At 43.0% G+C, this 26,432-nt stretch overlaps 1 protein-coding gene across 1 annotated transcript in view; it reads right to left on the minus strand.

Annotated features, from left to right (window-relative positions):
* The window catches only part of EDAR (ectodysplasin A receptor), a gene marked incomplete at both ends in the record, with an annotated part of 62,852 nt that extends 42,015 nt beyond the window's left edge, over positions 1 to 20,837 (minus strand). Inside the window, one exon of the mRNA XM_080612810.1 lies at positions 20,805 to 20,837. Coding sequence (XP_080468936.1) covers positions 20,805 to 20,837 — 33 coding nt within the window. The remainder of the gene's footprint in view (positions 1 to 20,804) is intronic.
* Between the last annotated feature and the right edge of the window lie 5,595 nt (positions 20,838 to 26,432).

Here is a 26,432-nt window from a genome sequence, read left to right on the forward strand (position 1 = left end):
TCCCACAGAGCCAGCACCTTTGTACTTGGAAGATCAACAACTTAGAAGAAACATAGGAAACTTCAATTTAATACAATCCCTAAAATTTTCCTACCTGTAACACTATGTGACCCTTACTAAAGAGAAAGTTGGGTCATTCAGAGAGTGAAATTTCCGTGTTGCTGTGGGTGGTGGAGTTTTGAAGGACCCTATCCTACAGGTTGCAGTAACATCAAGTCCGAAGGAGAAAAGTGTTGGATGATGAAAATATATGGGTTTAGCTTTTTAGCTTTTTTTTTAGTCTCCTCAAAAGACAGTGCATTAAAAATAGACTGGAGTGCCTTGCAGGTGTATTATTGCTTGCTTGAGTTTGCACCCAGAGAAAGCACTTGCTGGAGTCAGGTATCTGCTTTGAAAGGAGTCAAACAAACATGTCAATGCTCTACTTATACTATCACATGAGCAAGCCAGTGCTAACTAAGGGGAGGGAAAGACTGTGTGTCTCATCTGTCAGCTATTCTTAATCCTAGCTGTCGGGATGTGACCACATTGTTTTGAGTTTATTCTGAACAGAAAGCTAGTATGTACATCAAAGCCTGCTCTAGTCTGCTGGGTTCATCTGAAACAGAGGAAGCCTGCTCTTTAACTAGATTGGCTCATACGTAAGCTAGCTTACGCTGGTAATACCTCCTTCAATACTTTCTGGAGAACCTTGAGATGCTACTTAGAGTTAGTTAATGGGGTAACCTCTATTCTGAGCAGCACAGATTGTGAGATCTATTTCCCAGGTCAGCTGGATATATTTTAATTAGTTACATTTTATGTTAAAAACATGTTGCTCCTGCAAGGCAAGTTGGAAAAAACCCTTGCATCCAGCAAAGTAGTGCCTCCACATCTAATGTATGATCCATGAAGGGACAGACATTCATAGCAGTGGGGAGAAGGGTGTTACAGATGGGGCATGGGTGGGTTAGCAAGATAAACAGCCCAAATAGGACACAACAGTAACGCTGGGTGCTCCAGTGCTCCCGGGCACCGCAGGGACACTGGAGAAGCTGGTGCTGCTGCCTGCACACATCTCAGTGTCCAGGCACGAGGAGGAAGAAGAAATCAAGGCAAGACACACAATAAATCCATCATCTTTGAGCTAGAAAGGTAAGTTGAATAGCTGCTTGAAGAGGCAGAAGCAGAAACACATTGTTTACTCCTTAAAGCCTAAAATGTTTTCCAGAATTGGAAATAGAATAGGTGACTCAGTAGAATGATGAGGTTTGGGGGGTTTTTTAGCTTTTCTTTTATAAACAGCTTTGTTTTATTCCTGGTGGCTGATGGGGTAGCCAGCCGCTAACCTTCTCTATCCATTTCTTTTGCCTGCTGTAGAGCTGGGTCATATGTTAGTGGTGATCTCACCTTAAATTTTTCTTAATGTAAATAAACATATGTTTAGGCTGCAGAACTCAGCACCTTTTTTTTTGTGGCAAGATCTCTTGACCACCCTGAAATCCCAGCTGCTGCCACTGGATTACCATGTTTCCTCACTTCCCTCTACCTTAACTGCACTGTAGATAGCAAATCACACTGATTTTTACCAGCTGGCTGTACCTAGAAGTATTGTTTTGCAGCTCTGTAGGCATCTAATAGCGATTGCTGCGGAGATCTTGCAAACTGGTGCATGGTTTCTGCAGGCCAAAGGTGCATATCATATTTTATGGGGCTAGTGAATCTACCTAGCCCAAGTTTGTGGGAGGTGTTATTTCTAAGCTAAAAAATTCAGGGTGATGGGTAATCCTTACTGGTCACAAATGAAATTCAAAGTACTCTTCCCATCCTCCAGATTAAAATGTCTGCAGACATCAATACGGAAATGACCCAGACACAGATGGTCCTAGATCTCACAGGTGACTGTGGTTCTTGATGGATATAAATAAGAAAGGACTATCCCCTCTTGGAGAAGCTGTTTTGGTAAATTCAAGTCTAAGCATGAAGCACGCAAAACATAAATTTTAGGCCTTTCTTGTCAAACATGATGTCTTGTTCCACTGGTTTGGAAAAGATCTTAGCTGTTGTTTCCCTTAGAACAATATGAAAGCCTTGGGGAAAATTGAATTGGTGAGGGATTCAGTATGTAAAATATACAGAACACTAGAGAAATCTCAGACTGGGCATGAAGAATCACTCTTGCCATGAGTTGGCAGGATTTGTATCCCTTGTTTACAGAAAATTGAATTTTGGAGATTGGTCAGTGTGCCTCCTGGGTGAGCCATTTACTGGCTGTGTGATGCTGTGCCGACCTGCCAATCCCCAAATTCCAGGTGCGAATCTGTTGAGAAAATCTAATGCAGCAGGATGTGTGCCCCTGTGAAGCAAGATGGTGTCAATTAGTTCATTGCTGGAAAATATAATTCGAAGAATTTTTGGAAGAGGAAATGCCAAGTTTCTAGTTAAACTTGTTGAGTATCTCTGGCAAATTTGAATAAGAAACTTTCTCTGGAGAGACTATAAAAATAACTGCTCAAGCCAAGTAAACCATGTATTCAATGTGACAACTTTTGTCATCATGTCAACTCTAATTTTCACAGATTATGATGAATGCAAGAGTGAGAAGCTAAAATAACACAAAAGGCTTGTAAACATGGGGGGAGTCTGGGAAAGGAACTGGAGTAGGGGAATGAACTAAACCCATGAAGTTAAAGCATATTAAACCTGTAAGCCGCCTTCTGAACGTGGCTGCTAGTGCGTTCTCAGTCTGCTAACTTGACTGACCTAACATTCAGCATGAAAAAACCTGGAACTGCCTAAGAGTTACACCACTGTGCAGCTAAGAAAGAAGTCTGAGGGCCGCAAATGTAATTGTTCTCTCATGCTTCACATACTTGCCACTGACATCCTATGTTTAAGTCCTGCATATTGGCAGCGCTTGTATCTTCAACTCTATCTGAATGTATGAATATGAAACTCACCGACTGCTGCAGCTGAAAAACAGAGATCTCCTCTTATTGGGAAAGACAACATTTGTCCATAGGTATAATTAGAAACTGCTCTACAGTGTCAGAAAGAACTAATACTATTTTTCTAACCTACAGGAGACATAGGCAGACCTCAGATGCACTTTCTTAGTTAGCTCAACACAGTATGCCAAACCCATTGTGCAGTGCCGCTTCTGTTCCTCTTCTTGGCCTCACACTAGTGAAGGTTATCCATTAAATCACCTTGCAGGGAAGGGAGGTTATCCTGAAAGCAGAATGCATTAATGGAGGCTGGGGCATGGCCTGCACAGGTAAGTAGCCTAGCAGAATTTGTTTGTCGTGTTGCACAGTAGGAGCATGCTTTAAGAGAAAGGCCTGAAACACAGAAGAATAATTCCTATGATAGACTGACTGCTGTAGATCGGTTTGGAAGAAGTAAATATGGGAAACATTTGCTGTCTTATGTAAACATGCTTACTATTGTAAAGCCTTGGACCTGTCTCAGAAGGGTGAGCTCATGTGCAGCTGAGTAGACTTTCATTATCTTCCTGTGGATCAGCCTGACAAGCTGCCATGGATGCTTCAAATTACTTAGAAAACCTGCAACCATTCCTATACCCTGCTCATGTACCTCAGTGGTCCACTGGAGCCTTTTTAGTTGGATACAAGTTGAAGCAGCCCTCAGGCTACTTTAATATAATATGTTGGGGCTAAGCCAGCAGAGCCAAAGCCTAAGGCATACATCAGTCTGTGTACTAAAGTCAGTGTTGCGACATGGATGTATTTCTTCCTCTGTGCTAACTCTATGGGGTGATGCAATAGCATCTGGTCACACCTCACATGGTGCTTGCCTGCCCTAATTAAAAAGGACTCAGTCAGCCCCATCTTGTTTTCAAGGTAGGTTTCTTTCCTTGTCCTGTTGTCTTAGAGGTCTAAACCCTGTAATTTCTGTCAGTATTTGTTGGGAGGCACTGAGGGACATGGTTGTGTCTCTGTATACAGTCCCCCACTCCCTGTGTGACTGATGGGGTAGGAGTTACTGAGGTCCCTGCCTCCAGACCTGTGGGGGATAAAGATCACTGTCTCCAGACTAGGAGGGGCTGAGACACTTGAGAGGATGCAGGTTGTCTGAACAGCCCTGGCTCAAAGGAAGAACCTGGCATTCAGGGGAGGGCAAGACTACTTCCTCCCTGAGGTGGAGCACCAGGCACAGCTGTGCAGGTGAAATCCCACTGAAGTCTGCACTGAAATTCCCAGTGTTCCTGGCGGCATCTGGATTTGAGCCATGACACACAAAGAGCGCACTTGATATGGTAGTTGACAGAACTAATAAAAGGGAATCATGTAGATGAAAACAGTGTGTGTTCATTGAACTCAAAGGAAGTAGTTGTATAATTTCCCTATCAAAACAATACCACTACAAGGACCACAGACTTACACTAACATAAACCTGTACTTAAAGGCTGATCAGAAACCTTAAGATTCTCTTGAAAACAGCCAAATCCTAGCCCAGAGCCTGAAATGCAACACTCTTGATATGCCAGGTAACAAGACAGTCACTAGCACATTAACAGTTAAGTAATGGTTCACAATTAGTGAAAATACGAAAACTGCTCTAGCATTCACTGCAGCAAAGGGCTTATTTGAAGTCTGCTGCTTGCATCAAAATGACATGTTACAGAAAGATGAAGGGAGCCTGTCACAGCCCATTTGAAAAGTCAGTTCTAGACAAGGCTGGCTGCTTTCATCCCTCTTTGCATTATCATCTGAACTGCTGGCACCAGGTATTCAAGGAATTTCAGAGAGAAGGAGGAGAGCACAATATTTCCTTGTCACTGTGATAGATTTCACAGACCATTTGGGCAGTACATCTAGCATCCTGTCACACAAATTGAAATCTTTGGAAGGCCAACAGGCTTTAAGAACAATACTCAGCTTGCTCTAGGACTGGGGTGTTTGGTTGTGACTAGATCCCTCTTTTGCTCACGAATCACTCACTTTCATCCTTTAAATGTGTTCAGAGAATGGGAGTTGGGATAGTTCTGCAACAGTCTACCTGGTTTGGTAATTAAAGTGTCCACATCCATTCTTCTCTGTTCCCATGTACCTGTATCTCAGGGAACACGGTTTCTCTGCTAAAGATGGAGCTACTCCCCAGGCTGCTGTGCATCTCAGAGACAATTAACTGTGTTTGCAAAGGCTATTGTATGTGTGGTGTGTAGCCAGCAGGCATGGTGTTAGGAGAGATCCTGGGCTTCACCAAAGGGGCAGGTTTGCCACTCGTGACTGGAGGTGAGACAAGCTGCTGTGCCAAGCAATTTGGGCACCCCTCCTTCAGGGTGCTGGAACCCAGCCAGTAACCTAGCAAGATCTTTGAAGTATCAAGCTGCTGACAGTGCTATTTAAGATTGGTAAACAGGCATCCTATTTAAACTGTGGTTAGGGAAGGATCCTTAGCGCTTGGGAAAGGGAGTGTTGTCAGGCTAGAGTCTGAGGAGCACAGGACCCCAAAGCACTGCCTTGCTCCCTGCAAAGTGGCCATGCAGCCAAAGCCCACTCCTCTTTCTGGATTAAATACCTGAGCCACCTCTATGTTGCGCAGTCCAGAGCCCATTACGTACTACATTTCACCAGCTGATATCTTCCCGTAACACCTAAAACATTACCCTTCCATTCACATGCTCCAAACTCACACCTTCCAGATGGAAATGGAAAGTATTGCTGAGCACAGTGCTACGTTTTCTACCCCGTGTCACGAAGCCGGTGGCATGCTGGTATGAACAAGCCTGGTCTTCTGTACAATTTGTATGTACTTTTCAAAATTTTTCCATGTGTTTGGGATTGAAGCTGTTTTATGAATAAGACTGAAAATACAGTCCTATCTACTGTCTTCCCTCTTTTTAATTACCTCTCAACATCTGACTGCATGCTGTTTCTCAGTAGTACAGCACAATGTGTCAGACACGTACAAACTCTGGCCTTCTGCACTTCAATGACACCCTGATTAAACTCAAAGGACCCTTTAAACAGCACCCTGACTTTGAAAACATCCCAGAGCAGATACATCAGTAAACAATTAGGGGCACTGTCCTCAGTTCCGATGGGTTAATTCCTCCTTTCTTCCATTGCCTATTCCCAAGGCATAGCTTGCAAATGCTTCTAACCCTGTCATACTCTGCTTATTTTTATTTTTAAGTTGGAAAAGTGCACACTCCCCAGCAAAGACCATAAAACCATTTCCATGCAAACTCCAAGCTTTCAAACTGCATCCATCTTTCTGTCACTTAGCCCAAGGAAGTGATACTTCAGAGAGGGCAAAATGGCTTCTTACCTACTTGGAAATCTGACAGCTCATTTTTCCCAGTCTTTTCTTCAAACAGTTTATCTTTTGGGGAGAGATCAACTATAGACAACTTGTGGAATCCTTTTTCTTGGCCATTATTAGGATGCATGCAAAGAGTTGTGCAGTAATATCTCACCTTTAAGTGGCTAGGTGTAGCTAACCATATTTCTAGGCTCCCATTAAGAACAAAAGAGACCTCTGAATTGTTTCAAGAACTTGTTCTCCTATATATAGAGGGAAAACCATTATTTTCCTTTGACTGTTTTGGAGAAGTACTTGGTAGCACAGGGCTTGCTTGTTTGTTTGGTATACACTATCATGCTTTCTGCTGATTTCAGGGAAGGTACCCAAACTTGCCCAAACTTTCCAAGCTGTACCTGCTCAGGCCCTTTACCTTGTGCTCTGCAAAGATTCAAACCAGAGGCTTTACCATACTCTTCCTTACAAGGAGGAAGCAGAAGGTGAAACACTAAGTGACTAAGTGTGTGAGTGACTCCTCGATAAGAAGGTTAATTTAAAACTGTACACTTTGCTCATTTAACTTTTTTCTTTTTGTGTGAGGAAATATAAAACGCCACTCTAATTGTAGTTTGGCCTGTGGGAATAATATCCCAGAAATAAAGCTCTACTTAAATTCTAGTAGCTTAAGATCTCTGTGGGGCTGCTTCTTTCCCTGCAAGACCTATAATTAGCCACTCATTATGGCATTGAACAGTAATCCTGAGGAAGCCCATATTTCCCCTCAAGCACTGTATCCCAAACATGCCAGTGAGCAGGCTGGGATACTACTCTGCAGTTCACCCTCCTGCTCAACACAGGCAGTTCAGGGGGTTGAGGAACCTCCACAGGGGCATCCCACAGGGTTCTGCGATAGGGACACCTTGTGGGACACCTCATTGCTCTCAGGTGTCTTGTACTGCGTCTCACACTACAAACACGGGATTGCTACACCCTAAGTCTGAAAGCTCTGGTGGCATGATTCGGGCTGCTTTCCACCTATATTTTTACTCTGCAGTGAGAAAAGAAAGTAGCTTCCCATTTAGGAAGGATGGGAAGCCGTTAAGCCAAGCATTCCTTTCCTCTGGGACGGGAAAATTTCCTCAGCCTTTGGACCAAGCATGACTGCTTTGGGGATGGGGATAGCTCACTGGTGCTCCTCCAGGTCTAGCAGCCTGTGCCTCCACGACAAGTGACATTTTCCCAGCACAACCAGAGGGGATACTTCCAGGGAGCTTTATGGGTCGAACTGAAGACTGAGTTCAGAATGGGTGAAATGAATATGAAGAAGACCTGACTAAAGACATTTCTCCATGTTTTTGGGAAAGATTTTAGCTTCCCTTAAAAGAAATAAGCAATTTTCTCAGATAAAGTACAATAAATATATAAACTGTTTCACTTAGCAAATCCTACATTTGAATCGGTTTGTATTTTTCAAAGCCTTTTCCCAGTTTTATTGTTTAAAACTCTCTTCCGAATTAGAATTAAATTTGTCAATGATGTTTTCAGTTGCTTAGAAACAGTGTTGGCAGAGTTTGTGTGCGTGTTTGTGAACAAATTACTGGCTGAAAAGACTGCCCCTTTCTGTGTGTAACCTTTATTAACAGTGGTGCAAACTTCTCTGTAAAAGGGGCTTGGAGAACTCTGTGGTGGTGAACATGGAGCTGAAAAGACACAGTTAAGGTGCTGAGATCAAGGTACAGACAGTCCTTAGATGTGCCCAGCTACATCCCTTTTATAAATTCCTCTGAACTACCAGCTGGCCTGAACTTATATTTAGAAAAGACATTAAATCCTTGTGATGTTAATTATCAAGAACATAGGGTCTCCAAGGCTCAGCAACATCAGGAATATTGTTTCAAGACAGGTCTTGTGTCTCTAGCTTTGAGTGCAAGGTAAAGGAAATAATGTTTTTCACAAACACTTCATTACTACAGATCAATACCACCACACACTCAAATTTGCTTTTCCCAGATTTAAAGTAATACGAACAAACAGGGTTACTATAAAGTACTGGAAATCTGAGGTCAAGGGAATGAAGGCATGTAGGAGGTGTAATTCTCTGCTAGACTTTTAAATGTGGTTATTCCTGACAAGCAATATTGTATGTTGATCCTCACCAGCCTACTAAGAGACACTCTAAGACACAAAGCCATGAGCTGCCTCAGATGCAGATACACTTTAACTTCACTTTGTCATGTATTTTTAATGAAGAAATTGGTACCGAGAGAAGCAAGGTTTTACTAAAAGAAGAGGTCAAGTTTCTCTGAAATTCCCGATGGTCTTCCTCTCCATGATAACACTGGGTTGGAGGTTTGGACAAAGTTTTAGATTAAATCTCAAGACACTGCAATAGGTCAAGCTTGAAAAAAAACCACTTTGCATTACCACTTAGGCACATTTTCTCGATCTAACAGTTGTAGGGCATGTTGAAGTAAATCTCATATTACTTGTTCATATTACTTGTTCAGTAATGTCACAGGCCTGATCTTGTTCCAGGCTTCTTTGGAAACACGGGGGTGCGCTGCACAAGGCACAGGAAATTTATATTTAAAAAAAAAATTAGAATGAGCTCATTGTTCCTATGTTCAGTGTTTGGAGCTGGAGCTCAAAACCCCCTGCTTTGATCTTGCCCCTCAGCCAATTCTTTGGTGTTCTGTTCTCAGTCTGATTTTCTCAAAAGTTTGTAAAGAGTCCATGATGGGTTCATATTTGTGATATTAAAAGTATCTTCATAACTTTGAAACCCTATTAAGGTGTTATAAAGTAAACATATTTATATTCAAGCTAAGAATCCACCATATGCAGAAACAAGCATAGAAGTAGCGATTACTTGGAGAGCTGGGAACCACCATGGGAGCAAGAAAGAAGAAATGCATTTGGGGAAAAAGGAGTCATCTGATGACAAGAGAGATGATCAGGAGCTTTCCGGAGTTGTTACCTAAGCAATTCTTCTAGTTGCTGTACTCTACAAGGGCTCAACACAGCTGCCCACACACAGGTGCCTGGTGCCACCTGAGATGTCCTATGGCACCCTTCCTGGCCCCAGGTTGCCTCTCCAAAAGACTGCAGGTCCCCTCTGGGTCCTGTGTCAAACCTGCCAGTCTCACATGACCATCTTACATAGCATATCTTAAATGGCAGTAGCCATACATAGGCAGGCAAATGAATACAGCTCTTCAGAAGGATCTTTCACTCATTTAAAATCACAGGCAGAAAAAAAAGCAACACTGAAAGATCTTATCCTTAAGACCACATAAAACCAAGATGCAGAGCAATTTTCTGATTTCAGGTTGTGATGGTAGTCAGGGAAAGAAAGCAGGTATAAACTTCCGGTAGCTGGTGCCCACACAATTACTTATTCCTACATGAACTGAGGGTGAAAGTACTATTTTTCTGACTTCATGCTCTTGTAGGTCATCAGAGAAAAGTATCTCATCATGTGAAAAAGTGCCATACAGAGTCAAATTAGCTGTGATTTACCTATAAACTGAACATATATGTAGGGATTATATGTTATAATAAATAAAAGTCATCAAAGACACCGTTCCTCTAACTTTAAAGCAGACCTGCATTTTGAGCACAGGATAAAAAATCTGAGGCCTCACACAGTAGATCTGAAGGGTAAAAGAGGACAGGGTGCAGAGGCAAAGACAAATGTGGAAATGCCTCATTTCCCTGAGCAAACAGAGCCTGTTAAGTGTGAGCACAGTGACCATAACACCTCTCCAGCTCTTCCTGAAAATGTCCTTACCAAAACCTTTTCATGATGATGGCAGTGGTTAAGGTGCAAGTTGCACAGGGAAGAAAGAAGCAATGAAGCCAAACTGTCATTGCACAGGCAACCTCAACTGTGTACTGACCGACACCGCACCTAAAACTGTTTGGCAAGTATTTTACAGTGTAGGCAAACATTTGAGTTTAGTGTTACATATGCAGGGTGTTGTACAGTACACAAATAAAGACTGTCTCTTCCTCAAAGATATTACAGTCTGAAAGATAAGAAGATGAAAGAAGGGAAGATGAGTAACTGAGGGGACTGTGGTGGGAGGGGTTCACCTCAGTTAAAACGTAAAAACCTGGAAATGATTCAAAGAACATACAGGATTTGGTATATTTTTTTACGTATGAAAGTTTTGCAGTTAGGAAAAAAAGGTGAAGTTGTTGACATTTGCTTGTGCCTGGTTTTGTTAGGACTTAGGTAGCACATTGCTGCTACCTCTCCTGACACCCACACGCCTGTCTGTACAAAGGCAAACACTCTCGATCAAACCCCTGGTCCTGCTCTGAGGGAAATCCTCACATAACAGCACCCTGGCATCCCATGACCTTGCTGGATTTTCACCTTGATAGGTGTTAGAGGGAAAGCTTTAGAGACCAGATGTCCATTGCATATGGCAGATGACTTTTCAGATAAATACAAGAAATTGTTAGACTTTTTTTGCTTGCATACACTTAGGAAAGTTATGAGTCACAAAGTGAACAGAAATAAATATGATGTAATCAGAATGTGCAACTTTCCATGATTCAGTTTTGCAAACATTTGCTCGAAACAAACCTATCTATCTTCAGACATCAAGCACAAGTTAAACGCAAGGACCCCCAGTCACAAAGGCACTGGACTGCTCCCTCTCTGGGAAGGAGTAGCTGGGGCACAGGGTGCTGCGGCACAACAGCAGGGTGCTCAGTGATGCCCTGCACCCTCTGCTCATGTTTGCCTTTAAGTTTCTAGAAGCACAGTTTATTGTTACTGGAGACAGAGGGACTCACCATCAGGTAGCACAAACTTTAACAGGGTACAGCGATGGTGCGGTGGATATCCCTGGGTCATAGCTTGTTTCTCTTTCATTTTGAATGCGGTTTAGTACGCATCAGACAGTGCCTCTGTTGGTTTTGCGATCCTACCAGTGTACCTTGTTCCTCAAACAGTGTTTGAGATCAGACCTATCCCAGATCACACAGAAGACAGAGCTGACTTTGCCTCAGAAATGCTGGAAGAGTTCTGATACCAGTAGGAACGATGCGGCTGCAGCTTCTCTTCGCAAACCATTCGCAAAATGCCACATGCATGTGAAATTGAGTGATCCCCAGCATAATGAAGTCATGCACCCATTGTACATAAACGCAAAGCTTGCCATTGTTTTGTGAATCTGAGTGACACACTTGGAGCCATCCCTGGTTTGATTTCAGGCCAGTGAAAACCAGATTTTTCCTTTTGCTAGAGTAGCTGAAAGGTTGGTGGAGGGGGAGGCAGCTAGTGCCAAGGCAAAACTATGCAGGCTTCTTGTCATGTGTCTTCAAGTGATGCATTCCAGAGTGGCTCTTCATTTAATTATCCAAAGATAAATAAGCTACCACTTATTACAAGCCAATTATGTTTTAAGCAGCACAGTTAAAAGACGATCTGTGCTACCTAGTTCCTAGTGGCAAAACATCCAGGATTTTTTACATGTAAAATCATGAAACTGCTGAGATGCTTTTGAAGTTTTAACACTAACACACATGCATTTGCTTAAAAAGTAGTCTGCAAGCAATGAACACCCTTGTTTGGTACTGGTCCTCAACGATACAACGCAGGTAGTGCTGCATTTAACTTCAGGAGCTCAGTCTTCACAAGTCTGACCTAGCTGGTGACATTTTGGAACCATACGTTTATCTCTTGGTGCTATTAAAATATTGTTGTGGATTTAGTTTCGATTAGCTGCCTCACCAAAAATAATGCTCTCCTCTAAAACACTGAGGAGTTGTGTGCAAAAAAGTGGCTTAACAAAGACACTTTGAAGGGAAAAAACAAACACAATGTCTTTTTCTTTTGCTCCTCTAATTGCTGCAGATGTTGTGTAGTCGCACCTATGAAAAGTTAAATATTATGTCTTTGTAACATTTTTGATCTTCATTAATTATAGCTCAGCAAAGCTTATAAAAAGCAGCCTGCCTCTTTAACACAAATAAGATTAATTGCAGGGTTGTTCAGAAAATGAACCACCAGCAGTTAAACAAAAAATGTTTGTCTTTAAGCAGCCCTTGGATGATTTTTTTCTTAAACTGTTACAGGAAGTGAAGAGGCTGCCAAATTACCATGCCCGTGAGCCCCACTCTCATTATCAGCCTAAATGAACGCACACACCCCGCCACTTTCATCCTCTTCCAGGTCCAAGAAAAAGAAAAAGGAGGCATGAAAAAAAGAAACCCTTCCACACAAAGAGGTGTCTCTGAAGTCTGGAATGCACCCTGGCTGTTTGAAGACAAGATTTATACCTGACACCCTCCTTTAAGCTCATTGTTGAGACTCGCCTGTGTTCAAATCAACCGCAGACTGGCTGCTGCAGGTACTTCATCTTACAACGACCACATCATCTAAGATAAATGCACCAGGAATTGCTATCACTTTGAGGTGGAAAAAAAAGGAGAAAAATAAAAATCAACCCCCTGATGCAGGTAGTGGGTGGAGGGAAAACCAGACAGGCTCAAAGGAGCGCATGGGGGCGTGCCCAGGGAAGGAGCCGGTGACAGACGACAGTCTGCGACGTGAAGTCGTGTGTGAAATGGGGTTGACCACCTGTGCAGGCACATGTTCCAGCACAGCTTCCCCTATCCTTCGGCAGCCTGGCTGCCGGACAAGGCGCCAGGCGCGATGCCTAAGCCATCACCACTGCCAGGGAAGTGGGAGCATGTCGGCTGCCTATGAAACACCAAAAAGAGATTTTTGACTTGGTCGGAGACGATGAGAAGGACTGCAGCATCAGCTCATGTCATCCTCTTGTTTTCTGAAACAAGCCTGGTTTCCTCATTTTAGTCATACCCTTCCCCTCTCTAAGCAAGCTGTGGTTAGACACTTTCATTCAGCCTCTTAAATCCCTCTGGAAGAAAGCCCTTGGAAGTGAGCACTTAATTTTACACCAAACCTGTCTGATGGGAGGCAAAGACATACAGCACTGAGATATAGGAAACCAATGATAGGAAGGAAAGTGCTAGGAGAGTGTCAGGATGTAGAGAAACACAACTGAGTATCCCAGAGCTCAGGCTGCTGAAGCTCTACCATTAGCAGGTGTTGTGCTAATTACCAAAGGCTTTGAAACGACACAATCAGAAAATGTGTGTCATACAGAAAGAATAACACACGGCAATTTGCAAAGATATTTATTATCTGTATCATCATATTGCTCAAAGGCCCAATAAAATTTAGGGTGTAATGGGGATGCCCTTCATGGTGCAGAACCAGTTAAGGAAGATTTTCCAGGATGAAGAATTACCATAGCATTTGGAATAATGCTGCATTAATCTGTGGCACTCAAAAACATTTGTGAGGAACTATTCTGAAATTACACTGAAAGAGAAAAGAAGGCAGAAAAAATTACAGTACAGGTGGTTAGTATAAAGCTTAAAATCAGAAAAACTTGCCCTTCTTGAACATCCATAACACCTATCTTTGATCCTGGGACCAGTAAGCATATCAGATTAGAAACAAAACTGAGGATCCTTAACGGCTGTTCAAGCATCACAGATTGGTCTCCCACTGGGGAGGACCCATCGGCATGTTGTGGATTAAACCCAACAGAAGGCTCTAGATTTGGTTTTCTGATTCTCTGTTTCAAGCAGTTCAGAGCCAGGCCTTTATGGCGCTTCTTCCAAAATTTCTGGCCTCAGAGGGATGTTTGGGATGTTGAGCTCTGGGAAAAAGGAGCTGGTTTAATCCATTTCAGTTATACAGCACTTTCTATATTTAGGATTTTAAATTATGTTTTATTAAGAATGCAAATTATGAGCATTTCTAGGACTCCAGGTACTTGCATGTCCCAGCTAGCACATAAACCTCATGCTGTTACAAATGTGGATAAAGCAGTGTAAGTTTGCAGCAGATTTAAAATAGGGCAAAAGGGAGGGTGGGAAGAGAACCTGTACAACGTGTTCAACATCTACCCACCTAGGATGGAAGAAGACATATCTACACTCAAGCTGAACTGACACAACTGCCTGTGAAGCTGCAACATCAATCTCAGCTTGGCCACAGGTATCCTGTTCTATTTTCACATTTGAAAGTTTTACCATTTATACCTTTTTCCTTCCTGTGGGGTGTTTGTTGTTTGTTTGGGTTTTTTTCCTTGGGGGATGATACCTCCTATCTGGTGTCAGCAGGAGGTTCTCAGAGAAATCAGTTACATCAACCCATGGCCAATGTATTGAAAAATGGAGCATGGCACCATGACAGCAATCCCAGGAATCCATTGCGGACGCTTAGCCTGGAGCCTCCATAATTTCCAATGCCAAGCATTTGAGGAAATACATTCAGTATTTCATTCTGACATTTCAGCTCTTGACAGCACTACAGAATGCTGCTTGAACCCAAAGTCAAATGCAATAAACAAAACACAGCTTTGGAAAACAAAAAAGGGAAGAAAAGAAGCATAAGCAAGGCCAGTTTAGCTTGCCCTATTGCACAGGCAGCCGCAGGAGAGGGAAACAGAAATGTGCTCTAGGCAGAAACGTGGCTCTAGGCAGCTGCTCCATTGCTGCCTGGGTGTTAAAAATAAGTTGCAATTTTCAAAAAGCAGTTTCAGGCACTATCAGGCCCTTCTGGCTTAATGAGACCACCAGCAATGAATTAGGCAGCAAATGCCCTGTATTCCACAGCAATTCCTTCTTGAGCCCCCAGAAAGACATTGTCTTTCTCCTTGTTCTCCAAACATTTGTTATTTCTGTCTCCATTCAGTCCTTTGCCTTGTATTTCTTCCTCAACACAAATGCTTTGTGGTGCCAATAGCTCCTCTTTAACTCTGCATTACCCCTTTCACCACCTTTCCTCACTCTGCTCCAGCTGCAGCAGCACAACAGTGGAAAGCAGCAGGTACCCCTTCCCCCTGCCTGCACCCCATGTTGCCATAGCCACTGCTCTTGTGCCCCCTGCTTTTCACACACCTTGGAGCCCAAAGAGGATTTGAGCATCCTTTCCTTCAACCCTCACTTGCACTGCAGTCCCGACCCTCTGCTCTACCTGCTCCCCTTATGCAGCCTTTCTCTGCAGCAGTTCAGCTCCCTGAAGGTGGCAAATACACACTGGGCAAGTGCTGCCTCTGCATCGGAAAAACCCCATCTGGAGGGAAACCCCAGATAACTCACCCTCACCTGCCTGGGGCCCATTGGTGGCATCATGTGCCATCAGTCTGTCTGCAAACGGGTAGGCAGTGTCAAGATCATCTTACAAAAAGAAATGGAACAACACAGTCTTGTTTGTGACTTGGTGAGGGCTTTGACAAGAGCCTCCTGGTGTACCCACTCCTCTCCCAGGTCTGGAGTAGCTTTTAGAAGATAGCCTGACTAAATGCAGTGCTCTATGTAAGCTGTGGAAAAATCACGCTTATAACTGTAGCAATGTATTCTATAGCAAAACTCTACAATAGAAAATGATTTATTTCCATGCCTTTTTGCTTGAAGTAAGTAAAGGGTCATAGAAACAGCATTTCTATCAAGTGCACAACAGCAACTGAGAAGCTACATTTCTTTTACAGCTTGTCTAAAATGTCACACTGTGCAAAGACCTGGGGGCATGTTTTAGTGATGTGCTTTAAATGGTGAACAGTGAAAGCTAATTCTTCTCCAAAAAAGGATGCAAGCAGGAAACTTGTTTAGAGGAAAAAGCTTTCAATGGATAACAAGTGCTTGTGTTCACATGTGGGTTCAGGTTGCTTTCAGAGTCAGTTTTTGGCTGACTTTACTCTGCTTTCTAAAACATCTCCAAAAACACCTGTATGTGCCTAGGTGCCAGATGTGTATACAGCATCTCAACTTCAACAGCAAGTGACGGTTAATTCAAACCATGCATTACAGAGAGCTCGTCCTTTCATGATAGATGATGGTATTGACAGAGGAGGTTTTTTCACGTTATGCTTAATTACGCCACAGCTTGACCCACCAGCTTTGAGACAGAAAGGGTAGTATTTTTGTTTGTTACTAGAAACCTGTGTTTGTTGCTTGTAGTGAAAAGTGACCCAAACCCCCGTACATTATATGTGAATTAAACCCATTTCTTTTTTGTTGTCATGTATGACACACTGGATATAAAAATCCATTAAAAAATTAGCTATAAGACTATCCTGTCTCTTGGCACCTCAAGGTGATGTAATTTTAAACCCTTAAGGAAACAATGACTGAGTTTCCCTATTTGCGTGGAGCCAGTTCTTTGTATTTTCCTCGCTCAGACTGTTTTATATATAAAGCTCCTCACCTGAATTCCTGAGGTCCTGTTTATCTCTCACACTATATTCTTCTTGTAGGAAGAAGCCAAAGCTCTATACAGAGCTACCAAATGTTTCTCCCTAATTTATGTGCCTAATAAAACAAACTCGTTCAAAAGGGAATAACTTTGGTCTTCAAAACATAAAGATCAGTTCATGCTGCCCCCATTCATGGAGCAGCATCTGAGTTGAAATCAGGCCTACTATTAGTATTAGTATTACCACAGTTAGCAGTCTCCTACATAAAACCCAAATAGTCTACAATAAAAGTGTGCTTTTGAAGTCTGCCTCTGCTGTTCAGAAAATATTATAGTTCCTGTAGAGTGTCCCCTTCACTGAAGTTGACCCCTGCAACATCTTACTCCTAAATCTCTGCTGCACTCTCTACTTGCACTCTGAATAGCTGTTCTTGAACAGATTAAAAAGCATTGCTACTCTGCTTAGTAAGCACTAAAGGGTGAATACAGGGTATGGCTAGCACATTTCAGAGGAGTTTCAGAGGTTTCCACAGATCAGTTTATTAGTGGAGCCGTATGACACACTTTAAGTAAATGGAACACCAAATACTCCCTCTGTTTAATTTGGAACAGGGAGCTGAACTTCCAACTCCTGTCTCTCAAGAGAGTACCGAAACCACCAGGTTATTGGTTATTTGCAAGGGGGGCTGGTTTTTTGAGTGGATTCCAAAGCAAATGGTGCTTGTATGGCCATGATGCAATTTCCCACACACCCCCCAGTTTACCCGTACACCCCCTAGCCCCTCTTCCCACAGGGACATCGCAGAGAGAAATCACATAGTCACAGAATAGTTATGATTGGAAGGGACCTTCAAAGGTCATCTAGTCCAACCCCCTGCAATAAGCAGGAACGTCTTCAACTAGACCAGGTTGCTCAGAACCATACCAAGCCTGGCCTTGAATGTCTCCAGGGATGGTGCATCCACCACCCCTCTGGGCAATCTGTGCCAGTGTTTTACCACCCTCATTGTAAAGAATTTTTTCCTCATGTCCATCATGACTTCCCCCTCTTTTAGTTTAAAAGTATTGCCCCTCATCCTATTGCAACAGGCCTTGCTAGAAAGTCTCTGCCCATCTTTCTTATAGGCCCCTTTTAAGTACTGAAAGGCTGCAATAAGGTCTTCCTTGAGCCTTCTCCAGACTAAACACCCCCAGTTCCTTCAGCCGTTCCTCATCACACTTGTGCTCCAGACCCTTCACCAGCTTTGTATCCAGGAGAGGATGGAGATTCTCCTTGGCCTTCCTCAAGGAGCCATGGAGCCATAAATTAATAAGATTTTTCTGATGTAGCTGTTGTCATTAATTGTGACTGATAGGAGGAACAAGAACACTACTTGGGCTCCTGAACCCTGAACCAGTCACCCCAAGGCCTTGAAATCCTTCTTGAGTCCTCTCGGGCTTCTTGAAGAGATTTCCTCATTGCTTATCTGGAAGACTAATAAAGGATAGTAGAACTGTACCAGAGGAGTGAGTTTTCTGGCGATGTCCCTTACCCTGGCCCCTGGGAAGCAGCAGACTTCCCTGGTGCACATTACCATGGGAGGAGGCTGCTGGTGAGCCACTGACAAATGCACAAGGCAGTAAGGTCTTTGCAAATGTCCTAGTGGGGAGAGCTTCAGCTGAAGCTGGGAATCAGCCACAAGACACTGAACCATCAGAAATCAACCTTCAACCATGCTGGTTCTCCTGGAGCTACTTGCCTCATAGCCATTCCTTATTTAAACCAATTTGGGCTAATCTCTAGCACACTCTTCCTAAGAAAGCTCCCTGCTTCAGCAGGGATTAGGCCAGATTCACAACAGGAGCAGTGCCATGATGGACTCAGTGCTCTGTGGAAGGCACAGGAGGTGGAAGCATCCTTGCTACATCCAGAGCCTGGGGTGAATGAGACGCCTCGAAACAGAGATCCTCAGAAACCAGAAGATATGCCTAGGCCATGACCAAGGTTTAGTTAGGAACCTGGCAAGGCTTTGACGACCAGTCCTCCAGGCTCCCCCCCACAACCCAGCCTATGGAACACCTCCTACCACTTCTCCATACCTTTGCACTTATAACCCCATTACCCATGGGGCAATGCAAAGCTAAACACCTCTGCCTGTCTGCAGAAAGCATCCTCCTTTGTCTGAACATCATTTTGGAAATCTTTCTCCTGCTAGTGGCTGGGGGCAGGCTGAGCGGGCTCCATGGAGAAGGAATAGCCCCGGGTCCCTTGCCAGGCAGCACAGCTACTGGGGGTCCCTTGCAGGCTGTCTGGCTCCCTCCTGTTGACGCTTTTCTGCTTTGCATGAGAGTTTTTTTCTGTTTTTCACTCAGACACATGACTCCAAAACTAGCGATTGGGCACCACCTGGACAGGGTTTAGAAACCGGGCTCTAGTTCTTACTTTGACAAAAGATCATATTTCTTATATTGAGTATTCCCCAGACCCTGTATCTCCATACACCCTGGCAAGTGACCTAGCCACCATGCAGCGGCATGATTTTTCTTTTGCTCTCCAAATAGTGACTTATGCCTAGGAAAATGTAGCAGTTAAAAAAAGGAGGTATGGACAGACAGATGGACACCTCTTCCAGAATGCACAAGAGCTGGGACTGAGGGCACTGCCATGAGAGAAACAGCTAAAATCTCCCCAGGCTCAGGAGCACATCAAATCCACATCTCCAGCCTGAGTTCCCGAAGCATGGGCTAAACATGACAGTGCAACCATTCTCATTGGCAGGACTTACGCGTGGCCTGTTAGTCTGTTCACCCAGCATAGGCCAGGCCAGGTAAAGCATGTCCAGAAGCACACGTTCAGGCATGCAAGGAACTCAGTGGATGCAAACGTGGGTGTTAAGGTATGTAGATACCTCGGGGTGAAGGGGCAGGCGAGCAAGGTTTCTTAAGATCTAAATTTCAGATTGAGCGTGTGAAGTGACAGGTCTGATAAGCATCCGAGTTCCTCCGTGGGATTAAGTCCATAAAGATGATCTAACAGAAAGTATATCTGCTTCTCACCGCAGAGTGCTCCCAAATCAAAGATTCAGAGAGTGCCTGCTATTCTACGTGCTTTTCACACACCCATCACTAATTGCTCTCCTGTGATTACAGAAGTGTTTCATCTATATATACAAAAAAGGGTGAAAACTCCAGATGAAATGAAACAGAACTGATTACGAATTTTCATCTGTTCTGCAAAAATGAACATGTCTATGAAGCTAAGCAATGGGCTGCGTATGATGCGTGGTAAATTAATCCAGCTAGCATCAGTAATTATAGGGAAAATACCACAGACGATAGCAGCTTTGCTTCCGTATGTGTTTCTGTGGAACCTGAGCTGTTCAGCTCTTGCACTTGGCTTTGCAAGGGAAAAGCAGATGCCTCTTTCGTTCATTTTGATTAAATTAATACAGTTTTGGCAGCTCCTGTGGCAATTGTACCTTTTCTGTTAAGTTTTTTCCAGTTCCATCACAGACACAAGCAACAGCAAATAAAAGCACATCATCAGCAGCTTATTAAAAGAAACATCAAAACCACCCATGACACCAGGACTGAGGGAACATCTCAAGTCTTTCAGCTCAAGTCTTTCCACTAAGCTTGTTTTAAAAGGGATGAACAGAAAATTCTGAAGGAACAAAACAAACCCAGACATCGTGCTTCCCTCTCATTTTCTTTGCTTCTGTGTTTTAGAATCCCAGAAGAAAAAGCCATGCATACATACAGAATATTACTTGTTTCAGGTGGTAAACATATATATCATTCCACCACTTTTTTCTTGGTTTTGTCACTTATTTTTTAAGAAATAGCTTTGCCACGCTTCTTAATGTGCATCTCTGAAATGCTTCAGGAATGCTTGTATAATTAGGAAGAACTTACCGAATAAACAAGCCAGAGTACTTTGGAAAGGCATTAAAATAATGTGAGAAGCACAACTAAGGCTGTGCTGTGGGCAAGCAACGCATGGAGTTGAGCTCAACTACATTTTGCTGGAAGCAAGCATTCCCTTCCAAAGCAGATAGTGGCTCTACCAGCCATAAGCTCATCACTTTGCAGTCACAGACTCATACAGTGATGCTGTACAAAGCCTTTTGAGCTGCTACAAACCACAACAAGTTCAAAACCTGACTCATGTCTAGAGCTTCGATTTGCTTGCTGTTACTGGCTTAGTCATTGCCAGCAGCCTTATATGCATCTGCTAATCCTGCGGTATCCTCAGCACCATTCCCTCCTGTGGGAAAGCCCTGGTTAGTCAGCCTTGCAGAAAGGTAGGGTATTGTGATATTTCTCTTACCATTGTGCTGCTTTGTTCTTCTTGCATTCCCATCTTAATGACGGTGCGAGCTGTTGGCCTTCCACACTGTCTTTGTGCCTATGTAAATTCAGTGTTTGATGCTGAAGAGGCGGAGACGATTTCTAAGTCAAGGGGCAGGTGTGAGTGAAAGGAGCAACCCAACAGCCAAACTATTTGAAAAAGAAACCTTTAATGTCTCATCAGCTCAGCACTGGAAAAAAAAATGTCTTTGTAACTAGTCTTGAAAACTGGAAAAACAGGGTGTCTAGCTATAATTTAAGACATTAATAACAAGCATATATTGCAGTTCCCTGACATATTTTGACTTTTGCACAGTGAAATGCTATCTTAAAACTAGGCCTGATTATTAACATGTGAAACACTGTCAGTGACAAAGAAATTACAGATGGGTTGATTTGCTTCTCATTCACTGGTCAAAATTTCAACATATTCTGAGAAAAGAGACCAGGCTAAATTTTAGAGTACACCTGAAAAAATGGTTCTTTCCTTTTGTCACACATACCAATGAGTATTTTGGCATGACCAGAAATTTAAGCATACTTATAGTACTGTAACAACTTTACAGGACTGACCATGGTCTTCAGAGGTATCCAGTGGCTACCATAAGCACCCCTAAAACTGCAGCCTTGGGATGTGACACCCCAGTTAACAAACTAAGTTTCAGCGAAAAGTATTTTTCACTCTCAACCAATGAGTATGCTCTCTTTCAGTTCGGATGTCTCCTTTCAAGCACATAAAACACAACAAAGCAAGAACAAACACACTTTGCCATTAGGGAACAGAAAACAGTATGAGCCATCTGAATTCCCACAGCTTATTTTTATTTCCCTGGCCCCAAAAAGGCTTCCAAGCATGAAATTAAAACTTAAAAATATAAGTAGCTTATTCCCCTTCTGTGGGACAACTTTCCAACTTGAAATTTTGTGGGTACTTACAAGCTCTGCCATGTAAGTCATGATGTACAGAAAACAGTCATATAGAGCCTCCTCTGCACAAGCATCTTTACAGTTATCTATCACAACAAGAAACCAAAAGCCAAATTTCCTATTGGACTGCTCCCTTCTGCTGAAATAATCAACTTTCTATGTGGTTGCCTCATCTAGAAGATTTTCCTGATGCTAGTAGATACATGGGCGAATGCAAGCATCCTGCTCCTTGCACCTTCAAAGCTACAATATAAAGATAACAGTGTTTTCTTTTAGTCTTTTTTTCATTACTGAATATTATGCTTACAATAATCCTGCTTTGCTACAGATGGTTTCCTGTTGTTTCTGCCAAATGTGAAATAGCTATAAAACTTGAAAAGGTTTTGATGCTGTCACTGCATGAAAAATTGCATCTACGAGGGAAAATTAAATATGAGCCGTAGCCTTTAATTGCTTTAATCTTACTTAGTAAATGAACTTTTTTACCCCCACCCCCAACTCAAAGCTTCCGATAACATGACCTGAAGGAAAAAATATTGCTGTGTATTTTAGTCAGGTATAAAGCCTTAATTAACAAAAACAAAAAAGAGGAAGGGGAAGTAGATAATTCTGATGTCCTGACCAACCAAACAGCCACCAACTCCAGCTAACAAGAGCAGTGCCTTTGGCTCAGCTTCATAAAATATGTAAAGTCATTTCTGTCAGAAGACAGTGAAGTTCCTGTTTTCAGTGCTATAATAAGGAAATCTGTCACTTTAGCAGACAAATTACTAGAAAATGGCTTGCATACTCCCAAGGGAACAGAGCCTTTGCTTCTTGCATGGGCAAACTTCTGTGAACTCAGTGACAGCTTTACTTGAATGCAAAAGGAGTGTTAAGTACTTCAAAGAAAAATTGAATTTATAGATTTCTCATCTGATGAGGAAAACTGTTGATGTTCTGATGTTCTCTATAGGCATAAACTCAGTGTTGTATGGGAGAAGGGCTAGAGAAGAGGTATTTTACCAGCAAAGGCAAGGGATGGGCACACGACGTATGAGTGGCGCATCAACGAATGAGTGAGCTCTACAGGCTCTCTCAAATTTCTGCCAGCATTTGACTGGCACCACATCAACACACTCATTTTCTAGAAAAAACAGCAAGCATTTACCCACATCCTTCTACCTAACAAGGTAAGACTGTGCTCACTGCCATAGATCTGCCTGTACAAGCACTGAAGGTAGAAGCAAAGAGTAAATATTCAAAATCGCATTGTCATTTTGAGTGCATTTGTCTGTCTGTTGCTTTACATAGAAGGCCTGATATCTTAGGGCTCTGCAGCACAAGAAGCAAGCGCTCTGTGTTACACTGGTGCTTTGGCAAGCACCTATTTCTGCAGGAAGAAAGCGTGCAATTGTAGTCTCACTCAACCAAGACATCAGACCTCAACTTTCCAGCTGTTCAGACCTCTATTGTTCATTCCTGGTGATGGATCCGATATCCATTCACTACAAGGAGAGATTCACTCTCGGTGGAAAGAGAGCCTGGTGGGATTTTAGTTTCTAGTGTCTTTTCCTGCTCAGGAGGCTGGAATTTAAAAGCTGAGGCAGAGGTGACATTGTGGGCAGGAGAGAGTGGAAAATGTGTACACTCATCAAACTGCAGCCAGATGTCTCATTTACATGTGGACGTGCCTCACCCATGTGCTTTACCCCCAAGGGCACCATTCACTGCCTCCTCAAAGTGCTCCTGGTGTTTCCCCGTACAGAGATACTCACAGCAGAGATTATGTTTGTTTGTTTAGTCTGACTTTCACCTCAGCTAAATTAAAAACAACCTTATACAAGCTCTGGGAGACCTGCACTGCACACCTACAGACAAAAACCTGTAGTTCAGCTCATCTGTGGCTCCTGGTTCACTGTGAAGACCTCCAGATTGTGGGAAGCAAGGGCACAGGGGCTGTTTGGGAGCCATGTGGCTGACGTGCTGGACTTGCTGCCTTCTCTGAGGGAACCTGCATGGTGCCCAGTTTTGATGTTTGTGAAAAAACAGTGGCTCCTTGCTTGGGTCAGCAAAGCATTCATGGACAAGCATCTTCTGTTTCCCTTTTGTTAGTGTAGCCTGTGTGCATCTGGACCTTGGATAAAAATCAGGAATAGGCATGCAGGTCCCATTCAACTAGCTGCTGACATTATTGGGGGGTGTCCTGTTGACTTCAGTGGAAAGTAGATGGATCCCCTGTATGGTCATTTATGTATTTATTTATTAGTAAATTTGTCATTTGGTCGCCAGCTGAATCATTTGCACTTTTCACATCCAATTAAATACCACAAACTGCTAGTGCTGGATTTTTCTCACAACTAGTTAGAAACCATGATAGAAAACATAACCCTGCCACATCAGAGACGTTCTTCATATACCGTACTGTATTTGCATCTAGGTTTCCTTGTCGCTAGCCAGTGCCATCTGTTATCTGTTTTGGTCTGCATATGAGAACTGGTAACTTTTGAAAATTGAGAGCAAGGAAAGAACAATGGCTTCTTCCTTTTAATCTTACATCCCAAAGAAACCAACTAGATCTACACATGCACACAAAACTATACCCCTCCAATTAGCAGTATGTTAGCACATGCTTTTTCTGTAGGGAAAATTTAAAGAGACAAGGCTCATCATGGGGAAGTATTTGAATGTAATGAAATAAATCTGCACCCTCCAATGCTTGGATACAGGGTTCTGCTTTTGTCCCTTGGAGAGTGCTGACACTCAGACTTGGTGATGAATTAAATGGTGACTGCTGAGATAGTTACTGCCCTGAGCTGTGTTCTCTGCCCTTCTCTTGGCAATTGCTGCCCTCCTGCAGCTGGCACAACTGAACATTTCGTGAATCCAGTTTCACACTGCCAGACTTCATGCCAGCCTCGGCTCACGCGGGTATGCCAGCCCATAAACTCCCGTGGCTTGAAGGCAAGTCCGCAAGCAATTGAGCCATGTGTGCTGTGCAGGTGGAAAAGACTCAGAAAGAAAGAGAGTGGCCAGCTGAAGGTGGTGCTGCGTTGCTTTCCTCCACTGTCACGGGGCACAAGTGGCAGCTCACGGATCATTCTCTGCTATTTTTAGACGTACGGATGCATCTGACTGGGAAGACCCACTGTCACCAGCTACCTACCAAGACAAGAAAAGGTGACACCTCAAATGACAAAAAGAGGACACATTCCCAGCCTTTTCTTGGGATTTGGGGGTTGGCTTTTATTTTTTGGTTGACTCGGTTATTTTCTTTTGCAACTGCCCTTCAGGGAGAGTATTGAACTGTGCCCAGCACCAAATAAACTCTGTTGATTTGCAAATATTTTATTGAGTCTGATAGGAAGAGAAACTTTAAGAAAGTTTCCTAAAAGAAAAACTTCAGGAAAGAGAAATTTTAGGTAATTTCAAACTTCTTTCTGTTATAAGTGGCAGATCTAAGTCCCATGTTTGAGGATGTCTGTTTCATAGTTCCTAACTATAGCAGGCTATAAAACAGCAACAGGTATTTTAACAAATTCTGACATTTTTAGCCCTTGATATCATCTGTTCCTCATATTTTTGCAGTCCCAGTTATTGTCTTCCAAGATGTGTGATCTGGATGCACAGGACCTTTTTCTCTCCTTTTCAGTGAAAGAAGCCAATTTCTACAAAGCATCTATTTATAACCTATTAGTATACAGGCCTTATAGCAGCCTTCCAGTATCTAAAAAGGGGGTCTACAAGAAAGCTAGAGAAGGACCTTTTATAAGAGCATGTAGTGACAGGACAAGGGGGAATGGCTTTAAGCTGAAAGATGATAGATTTATATTAGATATTAGGAAGAAATTCTTTACTGTGAGAGCAGTGAGGCACTGGAACAGGTAGCCCAAAGAAGTTGTGGCTTCCCCATCTCTGGCAGTGTTCAAGGCCAGGTTGAATGGGGCTTGGATCAACTTGGTCTAGTTGAAAGTGTCCCTGCCCATGGCAGGGGGATTGGAACTGGATGAGCTTTAAGGTCCCTTCTGACCCAAACCATTCTATGATTCTCTGAAGCTTTTTTCCCTTTTTTTTCCCTTTCTGGTCCTTCTCCCAAGCAGTGGAGAGAATAGAGTTGTGAGAGAAAAATGGAACGTGTCACAGGAATGCATCCTTCCAGCTTGGATAGTTGTAAATATCTAATCCTGAACTATTAAATGGTTCTTGCTTAAAAAGAAAAGAATCCTGACACTCAACCTGCAAATAATTGTATTCAGCTTAACTGGCACTTTAGCAGTTTTCCTTTGTGATATATCCGAAGGAAGAGATGTATACACTGTCAGAAGTAAAAGCTTTCTCAGTACTTGGCCATATGTTTCTGCTTTTGTCCCCAGCTTGTTACACTGCTGAACAGAGCATAAAGGCTGGTCTAACAGAGCTTCATATACAACACAACCTCCAGGGGAGGTGGGGAAAAAAGTTAGTTTTTCCAGGGTTCCTTCTTATCAAAGAGCTGGCTTGGACTTGGATTCAGCCAAGTTTTACAGCACCATGTCTTGGGCATAAAGCCTAGTGAACTAGAGGCTCATTAACATGGTCTGCAGGGGATGTACATCCATCAGGACTTGCACAGCAGAGGCAAAACCAGCGAGAAACTGAAGCTTGTACATCTTTCTATGCCAGGCTCCAGTAGGGAAGCACTGAAGATTGGTTGGGAAGGTTT

This window comes from Psittacula echo, assembly GCF_963264785.1.
Source record: "Psittacula echo genome assembly, chromosome: 3".
Taxonomy (NCBI): Eukaryota; Metazoa; Chordata; class Aves; order Psittaciformes; family Psittacidae; genus Psittacula; species Psittacula echo.